General features: G+C 50.4%; 1 protein-coding gene across 1 annotated transcript; it reads right to left on the bottom strand.

Annotated features, from left to right (window-relative positions):
- Positions 1-295: 295 nt before the first annotated feature.
- On the bottom strand, positions 296-16,491 carry akna (AT-hook transcription factor). Its single transcript, XM_076028585.1, has 23 exons — positions 15,850-16,491; positions 12,334-12,913; positions 11,280-11,838; positions 10,745-11,078; positions 10,408-10,482; positions 8,764-9,340; positions 8,528-8,628; positions 8,170-8,229; positions 7,969-8,087; positions 7,680-7,824; positions 7,221-7,405; positions 6,972-7,133; positions 6,583-6,829; positions 6,228-6,424; positions 5,713-6,011; positions 4,963-5,089; positions 4,139-4,297; positions 3,934-4,058; positions 3,246-3,350; positions 2,833-3,003; positions 2,657-2,752; positions 1,979-2,075; positions 296-1,291 (listed from the first exon to the last, which is right to left on the bottom strand). Exons 2-23 carry the CDS (start codon positions 12,683-12,685, stop codon positions 1,066-1,068), a joined length of 4,518 nt encoding a protein of 1,505 aa, XP_075884700.1. The 5' UTR covers positions 12,686-12,913; positions 15,850-16,491; the 3' UTR covers positions 296-1,065.
- Between the last annotated feature and the right edge of the window lie 1,501 nt (positions 16,492-17,992).

The following is a 17,992-nucleotide window of genomic DNA, read 5'->3' as shown; positions in this document are numbered from 1 at the left end:
TTTTCAGGCTAATTAGAGTATTTCTTATTTTTGACTGTGAAAAAAAGACGACATTTTGTCAATATTCATTCTGATTGTATAAAGCGCTTTGAGACGCCATTGGTTGTGATTTAGCGCTGTACAAATAAACCTTTATTATTATTATTATTATTATTATTATTTAAATTTTCAGACGTGTGGAGATTTTTGCATTCTAGCACTGCGTCTCTCGCTAAACTCTCCCAGGACGGTCGGTTCAGTGAGTTCCTAAATGAAACACATCGTGTAGAGGACACACTGAAGGCACTGGACCAAGGCCTGGACAATATGAAAGTCATTTAATCTTCATGAGACAGATCATTTCTGGCTTGGTTTGGGAACAACACAATAGTGCAATGAACCACATGACAGACATTACACAAAATAAAAAAAACAACACAAAAAACACTTCAGCTGGCGTCACAAGATGAACAAACATCTTTACGCGTGCCCAATAATGAGCTGCAGCTGTGTCATTTTATTAAAAATACAAAAGGGTTCTGATAATCAATATGATTGACGATCCTATTACACTGATGTCGTTGAAACAATCGTGTGTGTGCGCGCATTAGAAAACGTTAGAAAACATGAAGACGGTCCAATAAAAACACACACAGGAAACAAGTGGAGGCTCCGACTGTGAGGTCTGAGGAGCAGAAGTCACCTTCACAATTTCCCATCACTGGTATAACATTTTTTTCAAACAGTGACGGAGGCCGTCTGTCATTTTGACTAATTGCAATTCACACCCCTGGCCACATGGTGGCAACTGACGCGACGGCGCCGGTAATTCCAGTGTCCAGTGGTGGATTGAGCCTCCAGCCACGAGAAGTTGTCTGTCAGAGGTAGAAGTCATATTTCACTGTGTCCACATGGAGCCACTGAGGCCACAGTCAGCTGTTTCTGAAGGAAACGTGACGGCTTGGATCTTCTGCTCAGCTCAACTTTGGTTAAAAAGCAATGGAAATAAAATGCGTCCTTCTTATCATTTCAAAAAGTAAAGTGACTGGTTGAATGGTGCAGGTGGTGGTGCTACTGCTGGTGGTGCTAGTAGTGGTGGATCTGGTGCAGGCCGGTGGCCAGACAGCCGGCCATCCTGCTGGAGGTGACCTTCATGTCCCGAGCTGCCCTGATGGCTCTGTTCAGAGAGGCGTCCACCGAGCGCCGCCTGTCAGCGGCCACCAGGCTCCTCCCGCTTCTCGCCGTCTCCTGGTGCTGACCTTTGACCTTCAGCATCGAGCCCGGGTACAACAAGAGAGGCGACGAGCACAAGCTGAAGAGGAGGGCAGAAGGGAAGAAGAAGAAGAAAATAATTAGTAGTCTGTGAGGGGGGGCAGTGGTTAGGTTGTGGGTTCCATTCGCTGGCTCTCCTGGGACCTCTCTGGGTGCTAGTGGTGTGTGCTAGGTGTGTGTGCTAGTTGTGTGTGCTAGTGGTGTGTGCTAGGTGTGTGTACTAGTGGTGTGTGCTAGGTGTGTGTGCTAGTTGTGTGTGCTAGTGGTGTGTGATAGTGGTGTGTGATAGGTGTGTGCTAGTGGTGTGTGCTAGTGGTGTGCTAGGTGTGTGCTAGTGGTGTGTGCTAGTGGTGTGTGCTAGTGGTGTGTGATAGGTGTGTGCTAGTGGTGTGTGATAGGTGTGTGCTAGGTGTGTGTGCTAGTGGTGTGTGTTAGGTGTGTGCTAGTGGTGTGTGCTAGGTGTGTGTGCTAGGTGTGTGTGCTAGTGGTGTGTGTTAGTGGTGTGTGCTAGTGGTGTGTGATAGGTGTGTGATAGGTGTGTGCTAGGTGTGTGTGCTAGTGGTGTGTGTTAGGTGTGTGCTAGTGGTGTGTGCTAGGTGTGTGCTAGTGGTGTGTGCTAGGTGTGTGCTAGTGGTGTGTGCTAGGTGTGTGTTAGGTGTGTGCTAGTGGTGTGTGCTAGTGGTGTGTGCTAGGTGTGTGCTAGTTGTGTGCTAGGACGGCGACTCACAGCAGAGGGATGGAGGACGGCGGCGTGCAGTGCAGCAGTGCAGTGGCTGGGTGGCGGCCTGCAGGGGGCGGTGGGGAGGAGGCCAGGCGGCGGCATTCTGCCAATGACGAGTCAAGCCATGAGCTTTCAGACATGTTGAGATTTTGCATTCTAGCAGTTGATCTCAGACTGAACTATCACTGGAGCATCGTTTCAGTGCAGGGTTTCTGCAAGTATCAGCAAATCTCATTTCATAGGTTTTCATTTCACGTTTTTAGGCCACTTTAGACTCATTTCATGCTAGAGCCCATATGGACTAAAAATTTGGTCCAAAAGTCATATCCCGATATATTAAGACCAAATATCCATAGACCATACATATCCTGATAGTTTTCCCCGCAAAGTGAGAGCAAATGTTCAGTCCAAGTCAAACCCTCACTGTAACCCCACTGTAACCCCAACCCCAACCCCACTGTAACCCCAACCCTAACTGTAACCCCAGAACCCCCTAGAAAGTGTGAGTCTAGTGTTTCTATATTTGTGGAAATAATTTGAGTGACTTCATTATGAGGAAGAATTGACGGTGCTGAGACTCCACCAGTTGAGGACCACCGGTGGAGAGCAAACTGCTGCATGGTGCCGTCACGTCAACACCTGAGGTGCCTGACCCACGATGGTTTCTCCATCGCATGAGCTCACCAGAAGTGCTGCTTCTCCTGGGCTGCTGACGACATCTGCAGCGAGGGCAGCGAGCCAGGCGGGAGGGGGCAGCCGGCGCTGTGACGCTGCCATCTGCTGGTGAGAGCACGTAGTGGTGAACGCAGAGCTCACGTCCAGAGGTGAAACAATAAAGCGAGGGGCGGAGTTAAAGTTACCTGCTGACTGCTGAGGCTGATGGGAGCAACAGTGAGGACAAGGAGGAGCAAACTGAGGAGCAACCTGAGGAGCAACCTGAGGAGCAACCTGAGGAGCAACCTGAGGAGCTCTGCGGTCAGGATCTCCTGGTGCCACATACAGGTGGACTGGCACACTGGGCTGCTGCCCTGCTACACACACACACACACACACGAAAACTCAGATGAAGGACTCGCAGTCACAACGACTTCCTCTAGATGGCACAAAAAACACCATCGGGATATTTCAACTCAAAGGAAATGATATTGCATCAAGAAAATAAAAGGAAGGAAAAAAAAAAAACAGGGAAAAAAGAGGAAAACCCGAACGTGACGAACACGATGGCCGTTATTAATGCAGCAGGTTCCATGACTTGGAGCCGCAGACCTCTTACCTGTGTGCGTGCTAGTGCGAGTGTGCAGTGAGTCGCCAGTGGTCGCCGCTGATGTTTGAGTGCACCTGGACACCACATGCTTGCAGTGGTCTGTGGAGGACGGAGCTGAAGAACCTTCAAAATAAAAGTCAGGTCAATCAAACTGTCTTCCTGTCTTTCTTGGCATCAGTTCACTTGAGGTGACGACCTGGGCCGATCCTTCCGCTTTGGACAAACAAATTTGTCCAAAGGGGGAATTTGAGAAATTTGAGAAATTACAGCAAATTTGCTGTAAATGCAAATTTTCTCTTGGAGATTAATAAAGTATCTATCTATCTATCTATCTATCTATCTATCCATCATCATCATCATCATCATCATCATCATCAGCAGCAGCTTCATGGGCAGTTACCCTAAGTATATTTATAGAGAGAATGTTGGCCATTTGTTTGCAGAACACACAATCCAATTCAATACTTTGGCTAATTTTTAGATTATTTACTCTCATGTCTAGAATTTACCAGACATGATAGAAGGGGTGGGGGCGTTGGTGGGGGTCCTGACTTCAATATGAGGAAACGGTGTGTATGGTGAGAGTCCACCAGGTGAGAAGCGCTGCTCTACAGGAGGTTTCTTCCATTCAGAGCTCTTCCAGTATTTCACATGCTTTTAAAGTCACAACTCTGCAACACCTTGGAGCTCCACTTACAGCTGTCGGGTTTCTGGGGCTTCTGTCTGTGAGAGGAGGCCACTCTCATCCTGACCGCTGGCTCCGGCGTGGACTCAGGCCTGGCGGCTCGCCCCCTGCTGGTGGCCCTGCGCCGCTCCGCGGGTCTGAACGACAGCGATAGGAGGAGACTGCATGAGGCAGAGCAGCACGATAAGGAGGCCCGCAAGGAGAGGAAGAGGCGGACCTGGCGCTGGGCGTGGACATCCTGACGTGCGCGTGGTCCTCCCCGGCGCTAGGGGGCGCTGTCACGGGCACGGACACGGGCGACGTGGTCTTCCTCAGGCAACTCTTGATGGTCTCCTGCAGTCGGCTCACCTCGGCCCGCAGTGCATGCATGGCGTCGCTGCAAAACGCACACAAAAGATGTTGAAAATAATGTTTTTTTTAAACAATGTCATCGCAGTTGCAAGGCTTTCATTTCCCCACACGGCACCAACACTGGTAGAGGTCTGTGACTGGGACAGTCATGGTTTCATTCTACAGTTTATGGTGCAGGCATGAGTGCACACACACACACACACACACACACACACACACACACACACACACACACACACACACACACACACACACACACACACACACACACACACACGCATGCAGTGGTTGAAAAGCAGTCACGCAGCACCACACAATCAACAATACCTCCTCTATACGCAAGCACAATCAACCTCAGCCGACCCTGCAATAGAACAACACAACATGAAGACGGTTGAATTATGAAGGACTGCCAATGATTGGGACTGACGGAGGCTTCAATGAACACTGGAGAGTCCAGTGGGCGGGATTCAGCTGCATCCATATTCCAAACACACACATCTGTTATTCCATTGGATGCCATTAAATCCCTTCAGTGGTGCTTTAGGTTGGTGCAGTGACGCAGTGGAAGCAGGTGGAGCTGCTTTGACAACTCGACTGTTACACCGAGGCTGTGCAACTCACGTCTGAGCTCATTTCCACACAGTGAACCAGCCTCGGTGGAAGCGGCTCTCGCTGCTGCTCACTCACCCGGTGATGTCGTAGCGTGGCGGGGGTGGTGACTGGGGGGCGGAGTCAGAGTTGTGGGTGGAGGAGAGAGACTGCGCGGGCGGGTCACTGTGTTCCACTTCAGACACGGCGTGAGCTGCAGAGAGGCCTGACAACAAGGATGCAACATCTGAGTGTGTCTCTCTTATTATTTAGAGCTGTGGTCTGATTGATAATTTCTATATTGGCAAAAGGTTAATATGCTGCCCAGAGATAAAAGTGATAAAAGTGTTTACTAGCAGCACAAAACAAGGTGTTTGGTTTTCCAACCCTTAGAACGGGGAGAATATCCACAGAGCAACTTAGCCTAGTTAGCTGCCATCGTGCACTAGCGTGTTTCTAAGGAAGCCTGGTGTGGACAATCCACTTCATAATTAGGCTGAACAAAGAAGAGGGTAGATGATGTGTCACCGTAGTTCACTGGCGAGCTCAGGAGAGGGAGGGCGAGTGAAAGAGCTTTGCAATCTAAAATGTAACCACTTGATGTCGCTGTTTTCTCTTAAAATCTCCAAATATTACAAACTGGACCTTTAATTTGCAGTGCCAACGACACACTGAAAAATACCACCCAGCTATGAAAAGCAGGCAAGGGCATCGTCAGAGCAGAACATCGCTGGATAAAAGCCACTAAACATGTTTAACCGTGAGCATCTAAAGCTGCAGGCTTCCTGAGATCCACACTTTATGACTGAATCAATCTGACATGACTCCTTGTAAAGTGACGGAACTCACTGCAGTCGCTGTGTGGGCCGCCGGTCCGGTTCACCACACTGACCCGCTGCCGTCGAGAGCGGGAGAAGGAGCGGGACCTCTGACTGCTGCTCCTGGCTTCATCGCGGCCCAGACGCACAAGGAGCTCGCCGTCCTCCACACCTCCGAGACGGTTGGACCGGGACGGCTCGGCCGACGGCCACGGGGGGTCCTCCGGCCTGGGGTTGGGGTCCGGAGCCACCGGGAGGCTGGGACACGGACACAGGAGAGCGGCACCAGTGAGGTGGGAAGCAGGAGGAGGCAGCGGTGAATACTGAGCCCTGCTTCACACTGACAGCGTCTGCAGTGCGTCTGCAGTGCGTTTGCAGTGCGTCTGCAGTGCGTCTGCACGTCGTCGTACCGCCCAGCGTTGAGTCCAGTAGTGCAGCAGCTCGACTGGTTCACGCCAGCACTGCAAGATGGCGCTACAACCCAGCTAGCTTAGCGTGTATTTAAAGAAAACAACAGTGAAACTAAACTCTTTGACCCGTCCGAACTGGGCACCCGCACCGCCCCCTGGTGGCCACAGTGGCAGACGCTGTTGGTATGAACCAGGGGTTGAGGAGTGAAAGGTGTGCGGGCCTCGCCTCTCTGTGGCCCTCTGGTGGAGAGGACTAGCAGCTGCAGCTGGAGTCAGTCGACTGCTCTCTGAACCCACGAAGCCGCTGTCGGTCCCTGGAGAGACGATGCCGTCCTGCACAGCAGCACCAAGCAGCACCAAGCAGAGCAGTCAGCATGAAGGCTTTATTAGCAAGTATTGATGGAGTCAACAACTGATCTTAAATTACAATGTCTATTGTAATGACTGTGAAAGAGAGATGCCGACAGTGATGCTGCTGCTGTGGCACTGACCTGAGAGCGAACTCTGCTGCTGCCACTCTGGAGTTTGGGGCTGGAGTTTAACTCCCTCTTGGAGCCAGTGATCTCTCCCAGGCTGCTCAGACTGCTGCTGTGGGATCTTCCCGCCTGAGATGTTCTCCTCCTCCTGCTGGAGGACTCGCCAGGAAGCGCAGGAGAGCGGCTGACGGAGTGAGGAGTGAGGCTTCTGGTCTGCTGGCTGACGGGGGAGAAGGTGAGAGAGTCTCCGCAGTCAGACGTCCTGCTGGTAGGAAGAGCGTGAGGTCACCAGGATGAGAGAGAGCACCAACGAACATCTAGGCCTGTTCTAAATATTATAATAATAATAGAAAAGAAATGATTTGAAAGCAGCTCATCTTGTGTCTCCTCAGAGACTGACTGACCTCACTGGAAGGATCTTCTGCTCCTGGTTCCTGCTACCTGGTGCGCGCTGGTCTTCTCTCTCCTCCCAGGTTTGCACACTGGTTCTCAGCGCAGCCAGGCAGGCCACTCCGTCCGACACACCGCTGTCCCAAGAACTGCAAAGCCCTCCCACTCTTTGCTGGCTGGAGACAGTAAGCAGAGAAGGTCACAGCCCTCCAACAGAGAGCAGAGGACCACCAGGACGTCTGGCTTCAGGTGTCAGCACTCACTGATCTGCTGGTGGGGCCGAGTCCTGCTGGTCAAATCCACAATTTTCCACCGGAGACAAGAATTCGACACGTTCTTCTGGGTTCTTCTCCCCATCAGGCTCCTCGGCTGCTGAATCCGTCTCTGCTGCTGCTGCTGCTGCTGCTGCTGCTTCCTCCTCATCAGCCAGTGACGTCACTGATGGGCTCTGGCATCAACACATCAATGCATCATAAAGACCTGATGTGGCAGCATTCGTATTTTTCATTTATAGTACTTATTAAATGTTCCCATTAGTCCAGCAGAGCAGCGCTTGGATCAATCAGGCATTAAATACACAATTACCCTCGCAAAACAACACAAAGTGATGTGAACGTGGACTTTTCCACCTTTGTGATCCACAGACAATCTGACAGCAGGACTCTGTTGGGCTCTGAAGAGCCACCAGAGGATGAAGATCAAAGCCGAGATGCTGACGGTACCTTTGACAGGCTGGGGGGGGCGTCTCCTCCGTCTGTGGGGTGAGGCACAGGGGTGAGATGAGGAGAGGGAGAGTGCATCACCTCCACCGTCTCCTTCAGCTCATCCAGGTCCAGGCCGCACTGGAAGATCAGGCCCTCCAGCTCCCTGCAAACACACGCCGTCAGAGGCCAGGCAGCGCCACCAGGAGGCAGCCGCTGGTGCTGCGGCTGGTTCACCACACCCAGTCTACATGCTTCTGCGTGCCAGATCCTGAAGCAGTATTCTGGAGGCAGACAGCGAGGATCTCACCGCTCAGGGTCGAAGCTGCTGCCGTCTCCGTCCCGCTGCCGCACGGCTCTGACCTCCCTCTTGGCCAGCAGGTAACCTTTCTCCAGCGACTTCAGGCCCTGGCTGAGCTTCAGGAGGGTCTGGAAGTGAGGCCAGCGTTGGCTCATTAGCTGAGGCCTTGTTTTCTATATTCACACAATAACAGAAGCGGCGAAGCTTCACCTGCTTCTGTTCTGCGGCCTTGAGCTTCTTGGCTTTCAGAAGACCTCCAAAATTGTGGAGCTGAGTGAATAAAACAAACAAAACATGTTTTAGTAGCAAAAACTCCAGATTAGCAGGTAGGTTTCGCAGGTGGTTTAAACCTGCGTTTCTCAACCGGTGGATGGTGACCCACTTTAGGGTCGCCGAGCTGTTTTGATTGGGTCATGACTTTGCAGGACACACAATTCAATTCCATAATTTCAACAATTTATTCACTAGACTGTGATTGAAAGTGGGCTGGTTGCAATAAATTGGGGTCTGTGCCTTGATGAGGAAACTGATGCTGTGGGTCCTGAGACTTAAAGAGCTGTTGGTTCACCTGCTGAAGCAGCTTGTTGGCCTGACTGTAGAGAATGTCGGCTGAAAGGCGACTGGTCGCAGGCTCTGGCCTTCTGTTTTTCTGGCAGGCAGCTGAGGAGTCTGGTGGGGGAATGACAAAGCCGTTAGCTGCAGCTCTGAAGTGATGCTGTCGTCTCACTGGCTGAAGAGACAACGTGCTCACAGTCCTCAGAAATGATCAAACTGACAGCAGACACCCAGCAGAGTGGAACCCACCGTGGCGGTCGCTCTGCTCGGCTGGACCAGGAGACCAGCTGCTCTGCTGCTCCGTTGGACCAGGAGGAGACCAGCTGCTGTGCTGCTGGGCTGGACCAGGAGGAGACCAGCTGCTCTGTTGCTCCACTGGACCAGGTGGAGACCAGCTGCTCTGCTGCTCGACTGGACCAGGAGGACTCTGCTGCTCCGCTGGACCAGCAGGAGACCAGCGGCTCTGCTGCTCCACTGGACCAGCAGGAGAACAGCGGCTGGGCTGCTCGGCTGGACCAGCAGGAGACCAGCTGCTCTGCTGCTCCATTGGACCAGCAGGAGACCAGCGGCTGTGCTGCTGGGGTGGACCAGCAGGAGACCAGCGGCTCTGCTGCTGGGCTGGACCAGCAGGAGACCAGCTGCTCTGCTGCTCTGCTGGACCAGCTGGAGACCAGCGGCTGTGCTGCTCGGCTGGAGCAGGTGGAGACCAGCTGCTCTCGGCTCTCTGAGTCTGAGGGAAGTGCAGCTCCATCAACCTGGAGGCCTCCTGATTGGCTACCGACTGCAGCAGGCGGGCCGGCCTCGGGGGATCCGAAAACATGTTCACCTGGTGGAGGGCGGGGTCAAAGGTCAACGGTCAACTCTCTGGCTTGCTCCACTCTTTAAAGAGTCCAGTGTGTAAAATATTATCTTATTTATGATTATTTTAACATGCTAATAATAATAATACATTTTATTTATAGAGCGCTTTTCAAGTCCTCAAAGACACCTTACAACAAGAAAAGGTTAAAATACATCAGAATAAAATTTGCAGTTAAATTTAAAAATATACCAACAAATAAATCAAAGCAGATTAGAGTAAAATAAGAGCCGTAGTTGACTGGCAAGCTCAGGAGAGAGGCGCTGCAATCTAAAATGTAACCACTAGATGTCACTGTTTCTGCTCACCTGCCTCAGCGGGCAGCCAGACAGTGATTGTGACAAATGACTGAGAACAATAAAGCACACGTTAGCGGCTCCATATTGACAAAGGTCAATATAACGTCCGTTACACAGTGCAGTGATGGCAGCCTGCAGATACATCTTCCTGTTTACATTCAGCCAATCTCACAACCACAACTCATACAATGGTATTGTGTGTGTGTGTGTGTGAGTTATAGAGAACACTGGAAAAAGATATAGGAGTGCTTTTTCACATCAGCTGATTTTGCTCCTCTGACAGAAGCTGATGAAGGTGCAGAGACGCTGCTTGCTGATGAATCGTTGCTTCCATACAAAGGAACCATCATCCATAAAATACAAAACACAACAACAACAACAACAACAACTTCCTTCAACAACAACAGCAGTGGCTTAAGTGCACACTGAGATTAAGTGTGCCCATCCTCCCCCCCCTCCAAGTCAGCACACTGATGAAATATAATAGGATGGAGAGTGAACGGGCGCCTCGCCACCCCTGGCAGGTAAATCAGAGTGACCTGAAGTGACCTGACCTCACTCATCCACTGAATAACACTCAATCAACTCACATTGATTTTATTACAAGTGATAAGCCTCCTCATTGGCTGAATTATCACAATAAATAACAGCGTCACCAAAGAAAAGGTTTCTCTGGTAAAGTGCAGTGCAACATTCAACTGTGATAAATGACAGTGCGACCTGCAGATGAACTACCTTGGCTTCCAGGCGCATGCGATCGATGGTGTTCTCCGCCTCGGCGTACTTAATCAGCAGCGTGTTGTAGTTCTCCTGCAGGAAGGAGGGAGGGGGAAATGAAAAAGTGTGGTGGCAGAAAGGGAAGAAAAATGAGGAGGCGGGGTTGGGGGGTAGGGGATGTGAAGAAACCCATAGAGTAAAGTTGGGCCTAAAACTGAGGAACTGATGGAAGTCGGAATTAAAAGATTGTTTTTTACTCTTAGTCTGGGTTTAAGAAAAAATTATGGGCAGGCCAACTTCTTGGCCAGAGGTGAGACACCACGTTCTAGGAGAACGTCTGAGGCCAGTGTTTCACCTGCAGCTGCTCCAGTAGCACGGTGGCCTGCTGCCTGGACCTGAACTCCTGAGGCACTGTGAAGTTGGGGGCACCGCTGGCTGCTGCTGCAGCTGCTGCTGCTGCTGCTGCTCCTCGGTGGTCTCCAGAGGAGGCAGGAGATCTGTCAGGGACGTTGAGGAGGACTTCTTTCACGATGTCTGCGGGGGATTTGAAGACCAGGGGCGGCTCGGGCGGCGACGACTCCCTCCTGGGCGCGTGCCGGCTCTTGGGGGGCTTGTAGGCGCCGTCGGGGAAGCAGATCCTGGACTTCACGTTGGAGAAGTCGGGAATGCGGTAGCTCGGAGGTCGCTTTCTGGAAAGGCACATTTTATGTTTGTTTTTTTTACGGTGGTTTTAATGGGTTTGGAGGTGCACTTGTGAATGTTTTTATGTTGTCTGATGTTTGTCTCATGCTGCTCATTAAGCCTTTCAAATTGCCCCTCTGGGACAAATAAAGTGTTTGATTGATTGATTGATTGGCTGACCGAGCATCAGAGGGTGAAAGGCGACTGACCTGGATTCAGCCGACCGGGCCGAGTCGCTCTTGGCTCTGGGTATCTGCGTCTCCCGCTGAGGTAGACTGCTTCCTCCGTGAGAGGATGGCCTGCTCTTCCTCGCCGAGGCACGCGTTCGTCCCCACACCTCGTCCGCCTGGAGGCCACCAGAAGGGGGCGCCGGCGGGGGCTCCACCCTCTCGGACCGAGGGCTGGACTTGAGGCTGTGAGAATCGGAAGCGCTCTCCGTGAGGTACGACTCGGGGCAGGTTTCTGCCTCGATGAGTGAGGCGGTGTCCATCTCCTCGGCGCTGAGGTGGAGGAGGTGAGGGAAGCAGGGGGCGGCGGTGGGCGGGGCAGGGTGGGACGCCTGGCAGTGGCGGTGGTCCGAGAGCCCGGAGGGTCCCGGGGAGAGCCAGGCGGTGCAGCTGGATGGCGTGGGGCTCGTCTCCGCCTCCTCTTTGCTGGTTCCTGCGGCGCTCCTGGAGTCGACGCCTCCACCCTCCTCGCACTCCTCCGCCCTCTCTCCCTTCATCGCACTCCAGGCCGTGTCTGCCCTCAGAGTGCTGACCAAGTCATCTGCACAAACACACACATGTGGTGATTGACACACAGCTCTTGGTGAAAGTAAAGGCGAAGTGGTTTCATGGCAACGTGGTTCGTAGCCGCAGTCAATGTGGGAAAACAGCTTGTGGACACCTTCAAATGTCACACAATCTTAAATGTTGCACTGAAACACTTGCAGTTCAGACTGGCAGCCAAAAGCCCATTTCAGCCCATCCAGACTGACACTGAATGGCTCTTCCACGTTCCCAGCACTAGATGTCTCCAAAGATCTCTGAACTTTGACAAGTGATGAAATACTGACGTTGGTTCTTCCCCCCTCCAACTTACTCCGGAGAACTACGTCCTCTTATACCACAATGAACCAGTGGGAACTTTTACAGGTTTTAAGATGCAATTAAATCCACAAATGAATTCAATCAACGTCACTTAAATTTGCTCAACCAAGCTGAAACCAATAGAATTCATATAATTATATGGTCTAAATGACTTGACTTGGATGAGACTCACAGAGTGACTGGGTGAGGGAGGGCCGCTCGCTCAGGCTGGAGCTCAGCTCCTCAGTGGGGGTTCCCGTCCCCTCTGGACCCGAGGTTCCTGAGAACACGCTGGGGTGGTGGCGGTGGCGGTGGCTACCGGTGTCAGCAGGTTCTCCCCAGCCGGTGTCACCAGGTTCTCCCCAGCCGCCACCTTCAACCGCCTCAGACAGGCCTATGATGCCGTCCTCATCCATCAGGTGCAGGAAGTCCAGCGGCTCCTCGTCCACAGAGGGCGACGTGGTGCCGGAGCTGCAGGGGGACGGTGGGTCCGGAGCGGCGGTCCAGGAAACCTCCCTTGCTTTGGTCCTCTGTGGCGTCTCCATTCTCCCTTCTGGTGATGGCGCTTTTTTCACATTCGCTCCGTCTCAGTTCTGGCCTCGGCGGGACGTCTCAGCCCGGGACGGAGACCTTGCACATCTTCACTGGCCTGTCCAGGTCCACATGGAGGACTGCTTTGACGGCCATGTCAACCTCCACTCACAGGCTGCGGCTCATGTCAGTGAGCAGGAGGACCAGGCTGGGGTTCTGCCCCAGCGCAGGTTCTGAGGATTCTGAAACAAAGCAGAAAACCAGTCAGAGTTTTCAAGAAATTGTATCAATGAATTAGGAGGTGAAGGAGACGACGGTGAAGCGACAACTGGTGCGACTATGAGGTCGGTCGAAACAAACACGTTTACAAGTGAAGGCGCTTTGGTTAAAAATCCCCCATAGGTTTGTCTAAAGCTGTGGAGGTCACCATGGCAACGCCACAACAAGAACAAACGCTGGGCAACCAGTGAGAGGAGCCATAAAGCATCTCCAGCAAGTGCACCACGCTGCAGTGTGGAGCTTCTTCAAAGGACCAAATGTGCTGCAAACGCACTGAATGCAGCTTCAACCTTGTTTCTCTCGCAGCGACTTGTCTTGCTGCAGTGGTTGTAGCGGCCAACAGGTGGCGGAGAACCATCACGCACCAACAATGGAGAGAATGAGGGACAGCCAGACCACCACGAGCCCAACACTGCGCTCTCTGGGATCGGGACAGCCACGGTGAGCGACAGCTTGCAAAACAATAGAGTCACTGCTGGACCGTCAACAACCCAGAGGCCTCAACATGCAACATGCATTTAAAGCAGACCACAAAGAAGCGCAGGGAGCGGCAGGGAGCTCCACTTGGAGAACAGAAGGTTTGGAGTTAAAGCTGGGGCTCGCAGGCTGAACGCAGGCCGTCTAAACAGGACCACAGTTCTGGACCTGCAGAGTCCACAGGGTCAAGAGAGGAGTCTTTGGTATTTGTGCCAAAGGTGATTGGTACCTTGGCAACCTTGGTACCGTCAGCTTGTTGCAGCAGGATGAAGTTCAGCAGAGGTGGAAAAAAATAAAGCTAGTGGACAAAAAGGGAAAAAACACACTAAAAAAACTAAAATAATAATAATGATAATAATAACAACAATAATAATAATTATAATAGAGCAGATAGAGCAGACACCTCACCTGTTCCTTCGGCTAGCAGCGCTTGCTGCTCATCACTGAGGTCACTACGGATTTATCCTGCTGCCATATGGGGCTGATTAAGCTGCTTTATGGCCCTTACAGTGGGGGGAGGTGTGTGTGTGTGTGTGTGTGTGTGTTGGGGGTGCCAATAGTAAACAGACAATGATCATAAGAGGCTCCTCACAGGCTGCAGGGCTGCAGACACCTGAAGCACAGCAGTCAGCACTCAGCAGGAGTGAGTGAGTGAGTGAGTGAGTGAGTGAGTGAGTGAGGGAGGGAGTGAGTGAGTGAGGGAGTGAGGGAGTGAGTGAGTGAGTGAGTTAGTGAGTGAGTGTCTGACTGGACGGCCCAGTGACTGAGCTGTGAGCTGTAAATCTGCTTAGGCCGAGTGTGGAGGGCAGACTGGGGCTGCAGCAGTGGCCCAGGTTCACCAGCAGTGGCCCAGGTTCACCAGCAGTGGCCCAGGTTCACCAGCAGTGGCCCTGGCTCACCAGCAGTGGCCCTGGCTCACCAGCAGTTGGTTGGTGGCTGATGCAGAAATCACCTCAGCTGATGTGACAGAAAGACAGAGTTGAATAAATAAAAAGTGTTCTCTTCCTTGTCCTTGCTATTTCTTGTACCATCCTCATGACATCACAAAGGGCTGATTTCCAGGCCCTGTGTGTCTCAGTTCCTACTACACACTCTGGCCAAGGTGAATATGAACAGAGAGGAATTTAGATTTTATCACTCCAAATAGTTCTCATTTAAATGTTCTGACAAGTTCCTCTCTTCCCTACCAACTGATGTTGACTGATGACTCTGTGCTACAGCATAAGCAGTTAGACGAGTTCTGTGTCTGCTTAAGGTTCTCCACTACTAGGTCGTGTCCATTAAAACAGGAACATGTTTAAAATGAAACTTTCTCTGCAGGCTTTGTTTTCCATTTGGCTGTGAAACTCAACGCCTGAAATGAGCTCAAACTCACAGCTTTTCAAGTTGAATTAGATTTGCAGGAGGTCGCAGCACATCGTACTGAAGCAGTGCAACTATGCCACATAAGCAGTTCTACCAAGTGACTGTAAAACCAATGTAACCTGTTCTACCAAGTGACTGTAAAACCAATGGCCTGAGAGGTAAAAGCAGCGAGCTACAGCCTGAGGAAGGACGTTTACCCAGTAGTCCCGGGCCAGTTGCTGTTTCCTTTATCCAGCGATCTCGAATACAAGAGAGGAGCTTACATTGCTCCATTTCAAAATAAAACAAAACGGAATGTCAGAATTGAACAAGGCTGGCCTGAGACTTACAGTCATGTTTTCCTACCTTTGGGAATGAAAATCTAAAAGGGGCATTTTTTTTTTTTATTTTAGTGCTGCTTAGACATGTTTCCACAAATACGATATGTGCAGATCATTCAGCTGGAAGTGGTGAGGTGGAGCCAAGTGTGGTGATACGATAGCCCTATTTTGGAGGTGCTTTTAATATTAAACTCACCACCGCAAAAAGTTGTGTTGAAAAGTTATCGTTTCAGACTTTTAATTTGTCTCTGACAAGTTTAAATAGTGTTGAAGAACCAGGCAACTTTTTTTTTTTTTTTTTTTTCAGTTCAAACTTAACGTATTTGTATAATACAAATGACAGCCAAAGCTGAGCCAGGATGGAATCACCAGTGGTTTGGTTAAAGGCGCCAGGGGGCGCCAAACACGGCACGACATCGCAGCTTTGAGAAAGTCTCGTGTTTTGCTGCCAGCCGCCTGCTAATATTCCACCAAATCACACCAGCTGTTTCCTGTGGGATGTGACGGCCCAATGACGGCCCAACGACGACTCTTCTTGTTTTCAGCCAGTTACAATCACATCTCGAGCTTTGACGAGTCCATCGAACTCGTGGGGAAAGCGCGCACACAACTTGCTCAACTACAAAACAAACACGCGATCACGCTGCTGCACTACTGCAGTCAACAACACCAACACCAACACCAACACCAACACCAACAAACCGTGTCAAGAAGACAAGTGAACATTGCACACTCACCTGCAAGCCTGTAACACGGTCAGACCTGTTTCATGCGGACAGCCTGCAGGCTTTTCTGCACAGATTTCAGCGGTTCACCCGCCGGAAGTTGTCGGTTGCCTTGAAAACCGAAAACTAACAGAAGACCCAGAGTCGCAGTGCGCGTCTATTCCCACAGTTGTGGTAAAAACACAACAAACCTCGTAGTTCCTACACTGGAAGAACTACCTCAACTCGGGGGTAAAATAACAGCGAAGTTCACTATATCTTCTTTTACACTGTGACAGACTGTTAGACTTCGCCAGGTTCGGCACAGATCGCGACCGGAAGTGCAGATGAACTGGCTTCCGTGTTGTTAAAACGAGGTGACATCATGCGTTCGAATTCGAATCCTGTTGGTAGAACTTTAACAAGCTGCTCCAGTCTACTTCCGGAAACGTTAACTTAAAAACCCATTGCTTGTGCGCATGCATAGCGTTAATAACATTAATAACAGCGAGTCACTTTTGCAGAATACTGGTGCAAGCATAAAGTGCAGCGAGCAAACAGGGGGTTTGCGATAAACCGAGAAATTGCGACTTTGATCTGGAATTAAAGTCAAACAGTGTTGACATTAAATGACAAAGTAGACGTGTTCATCTAAACACAAACACCTGCGCACACCTGTGTCTCAAGCGACAAATTCAAACAAACTAAGTAGTAGAAAAGGAAACGTCACCGCAAACAATTTGCCGTAATGTTAAGAATAGGAACGCACCAAAGATCTAGGAGAAGCTGGTTTGAAACGACCGCAGAAAGAAAAAGATGCGACGATCCTGAAGGCAGCGTGTCACCATGACACCGGGACCACAACAAACCAGCGCAGGGCTGAACTCAACTCAAACTAAACGGGGTGCCGAGGTTTTCTTTACGGTTTTCTACATTTGTGAGAATAAATAAAATAATGAATACATAATTAACACACTTATTTAAAGTTTCAGCAGTCAAGTGCGTAAAGTGGATCAACCGCATCAGTGTGAAAATCATCCCTTAAAACCACATTTTCCAGTCCCTGCCAAACAAAAGTCCTGGCTGAAACTTCCACATTTAAAGGGAAAAGATTGCTGCACCTTTACAAACTGACCACAAAGCGGCAGTATTTGCTCATTTTGCTCAAAGTTTGAACTCCTTCCATGATTGTTCTCCTGACAGTTGGGAGAGACTCCAGCAGACCCCCAGGAGTCCGAGCTCAAGAAAAAGAAGCTGTTGAAGATGGATGGATGCATGGATGGATGGATGGATGGATGGATTGTTCTCTGAGTGAGAGGCAAATAAACTAAACCCTTTGGTCTAATTTGCCACCAACCAATCTACTGTATGTACCTGTGCACAACTCAAACAGAAACAGTGCACACCGTTGTATTACTTCACGCTCTTTCATGGCCCACATTCACCAGTAATTCACTGTGATAGTGACAACACAGAGGAACTTCCTTTTGTTATAGCGCCAAATAAGAGAATGAAAGTGCTGTCATTCATTTGCAATCAGTTTGCATTGGTTTCTAAAGTAGTGGATGAAATGGAAAAAGCTGAGTTCTATGAAAACAATCTCCCTCCAGCGAGGTTCTGATCTCTGCCAGACTCATTTACACAGCAAAGAATAAAATAATTAATGTGATCCTGAGGTCCACTGAAGCCAAGGGGAGGATGGGAATGTATGTGTGTGCTGATGAGTGGGTGTCCAAGATATATTCTAATATGACTTAAAACTTAATGATTCCTCTGAAACCTGTTTGTAACTATATCAACACTGACAGCATTTCATCCGTTCTAATTTGCTTCGCTGTTATTAAACTGTCAGGTTTGGGCAGTGATATAAAGAATGAGCTCATCACATCAATCAACCATCTTATCCCCGTCGTTTCAAACTTTCCACTGAGCCCCACAATCTTCCCCTGAAATGAAACCAAGCAGAAGCAGTTTCCCGTGCGGCAGAATGCTCGATGTGTTTTGATGCTATCAGCAAATGGTCCCTGAAATGGGAGCGAGGCTGAAAGATGTCCAATATGCATCGACTTGGCAGCGGCCTGTGGAGCTGACAGAAATGGTAACGTCATCAAAGATCGGCCGTTGTGATGACAACACTCTTTTTTACGCTGCTTCAGTCGAGTTTCAAGACACCAAC

This window comes from Nelusetta ayraudi, unplaced genomic scaffold (assembly GCF_046127955.1).
Source record: "Nelusetta ayraudi isolate G7.1 ecotype Tasmania unplaced genomic scaffold, CSIRO-AGI_Nayr_v1 ptg000026l, whole genome shotgun sequence".
Taxonomy (NCBI): Eukaryota; Metazoa; Chordata; class Actinopteri; order Tetraodontiformes; family Monacanthidae; genus Nelusetta; species Nelusetta ayraudi.
The sequence above is the reverse complement of the archived record's forward strand: the minus strand, read 5'-3'. Positions and strand labels throughout refer to the sequence as shown.

Excerpts from the sequence above, each read along its gene's own strand:
- akna (XM_076028585.1), bottom strand. The coding sequence starts at position 12,685 with ATGGAGACGCCACAGAGGACCAAAGCAAGGGAGGTTTCCTGGACCGCC. Across the intron at positions 8,088-8,169 it reads AGGCCGCAGAACAGAAGCAG|ACCCTCCTGAAGCTCAGCCA; the intron begins GTGAAGCTTCGC and ends CCTCACTTCCAG. Across the intron at positions 6,012-6,227 it reads GGGGGCGGTGCGGGTGCCCA|GGCTCAGTATTCACCGCTGC; the intron begins GTTCGGACGGGT and ends AGTGTGAAGCAG.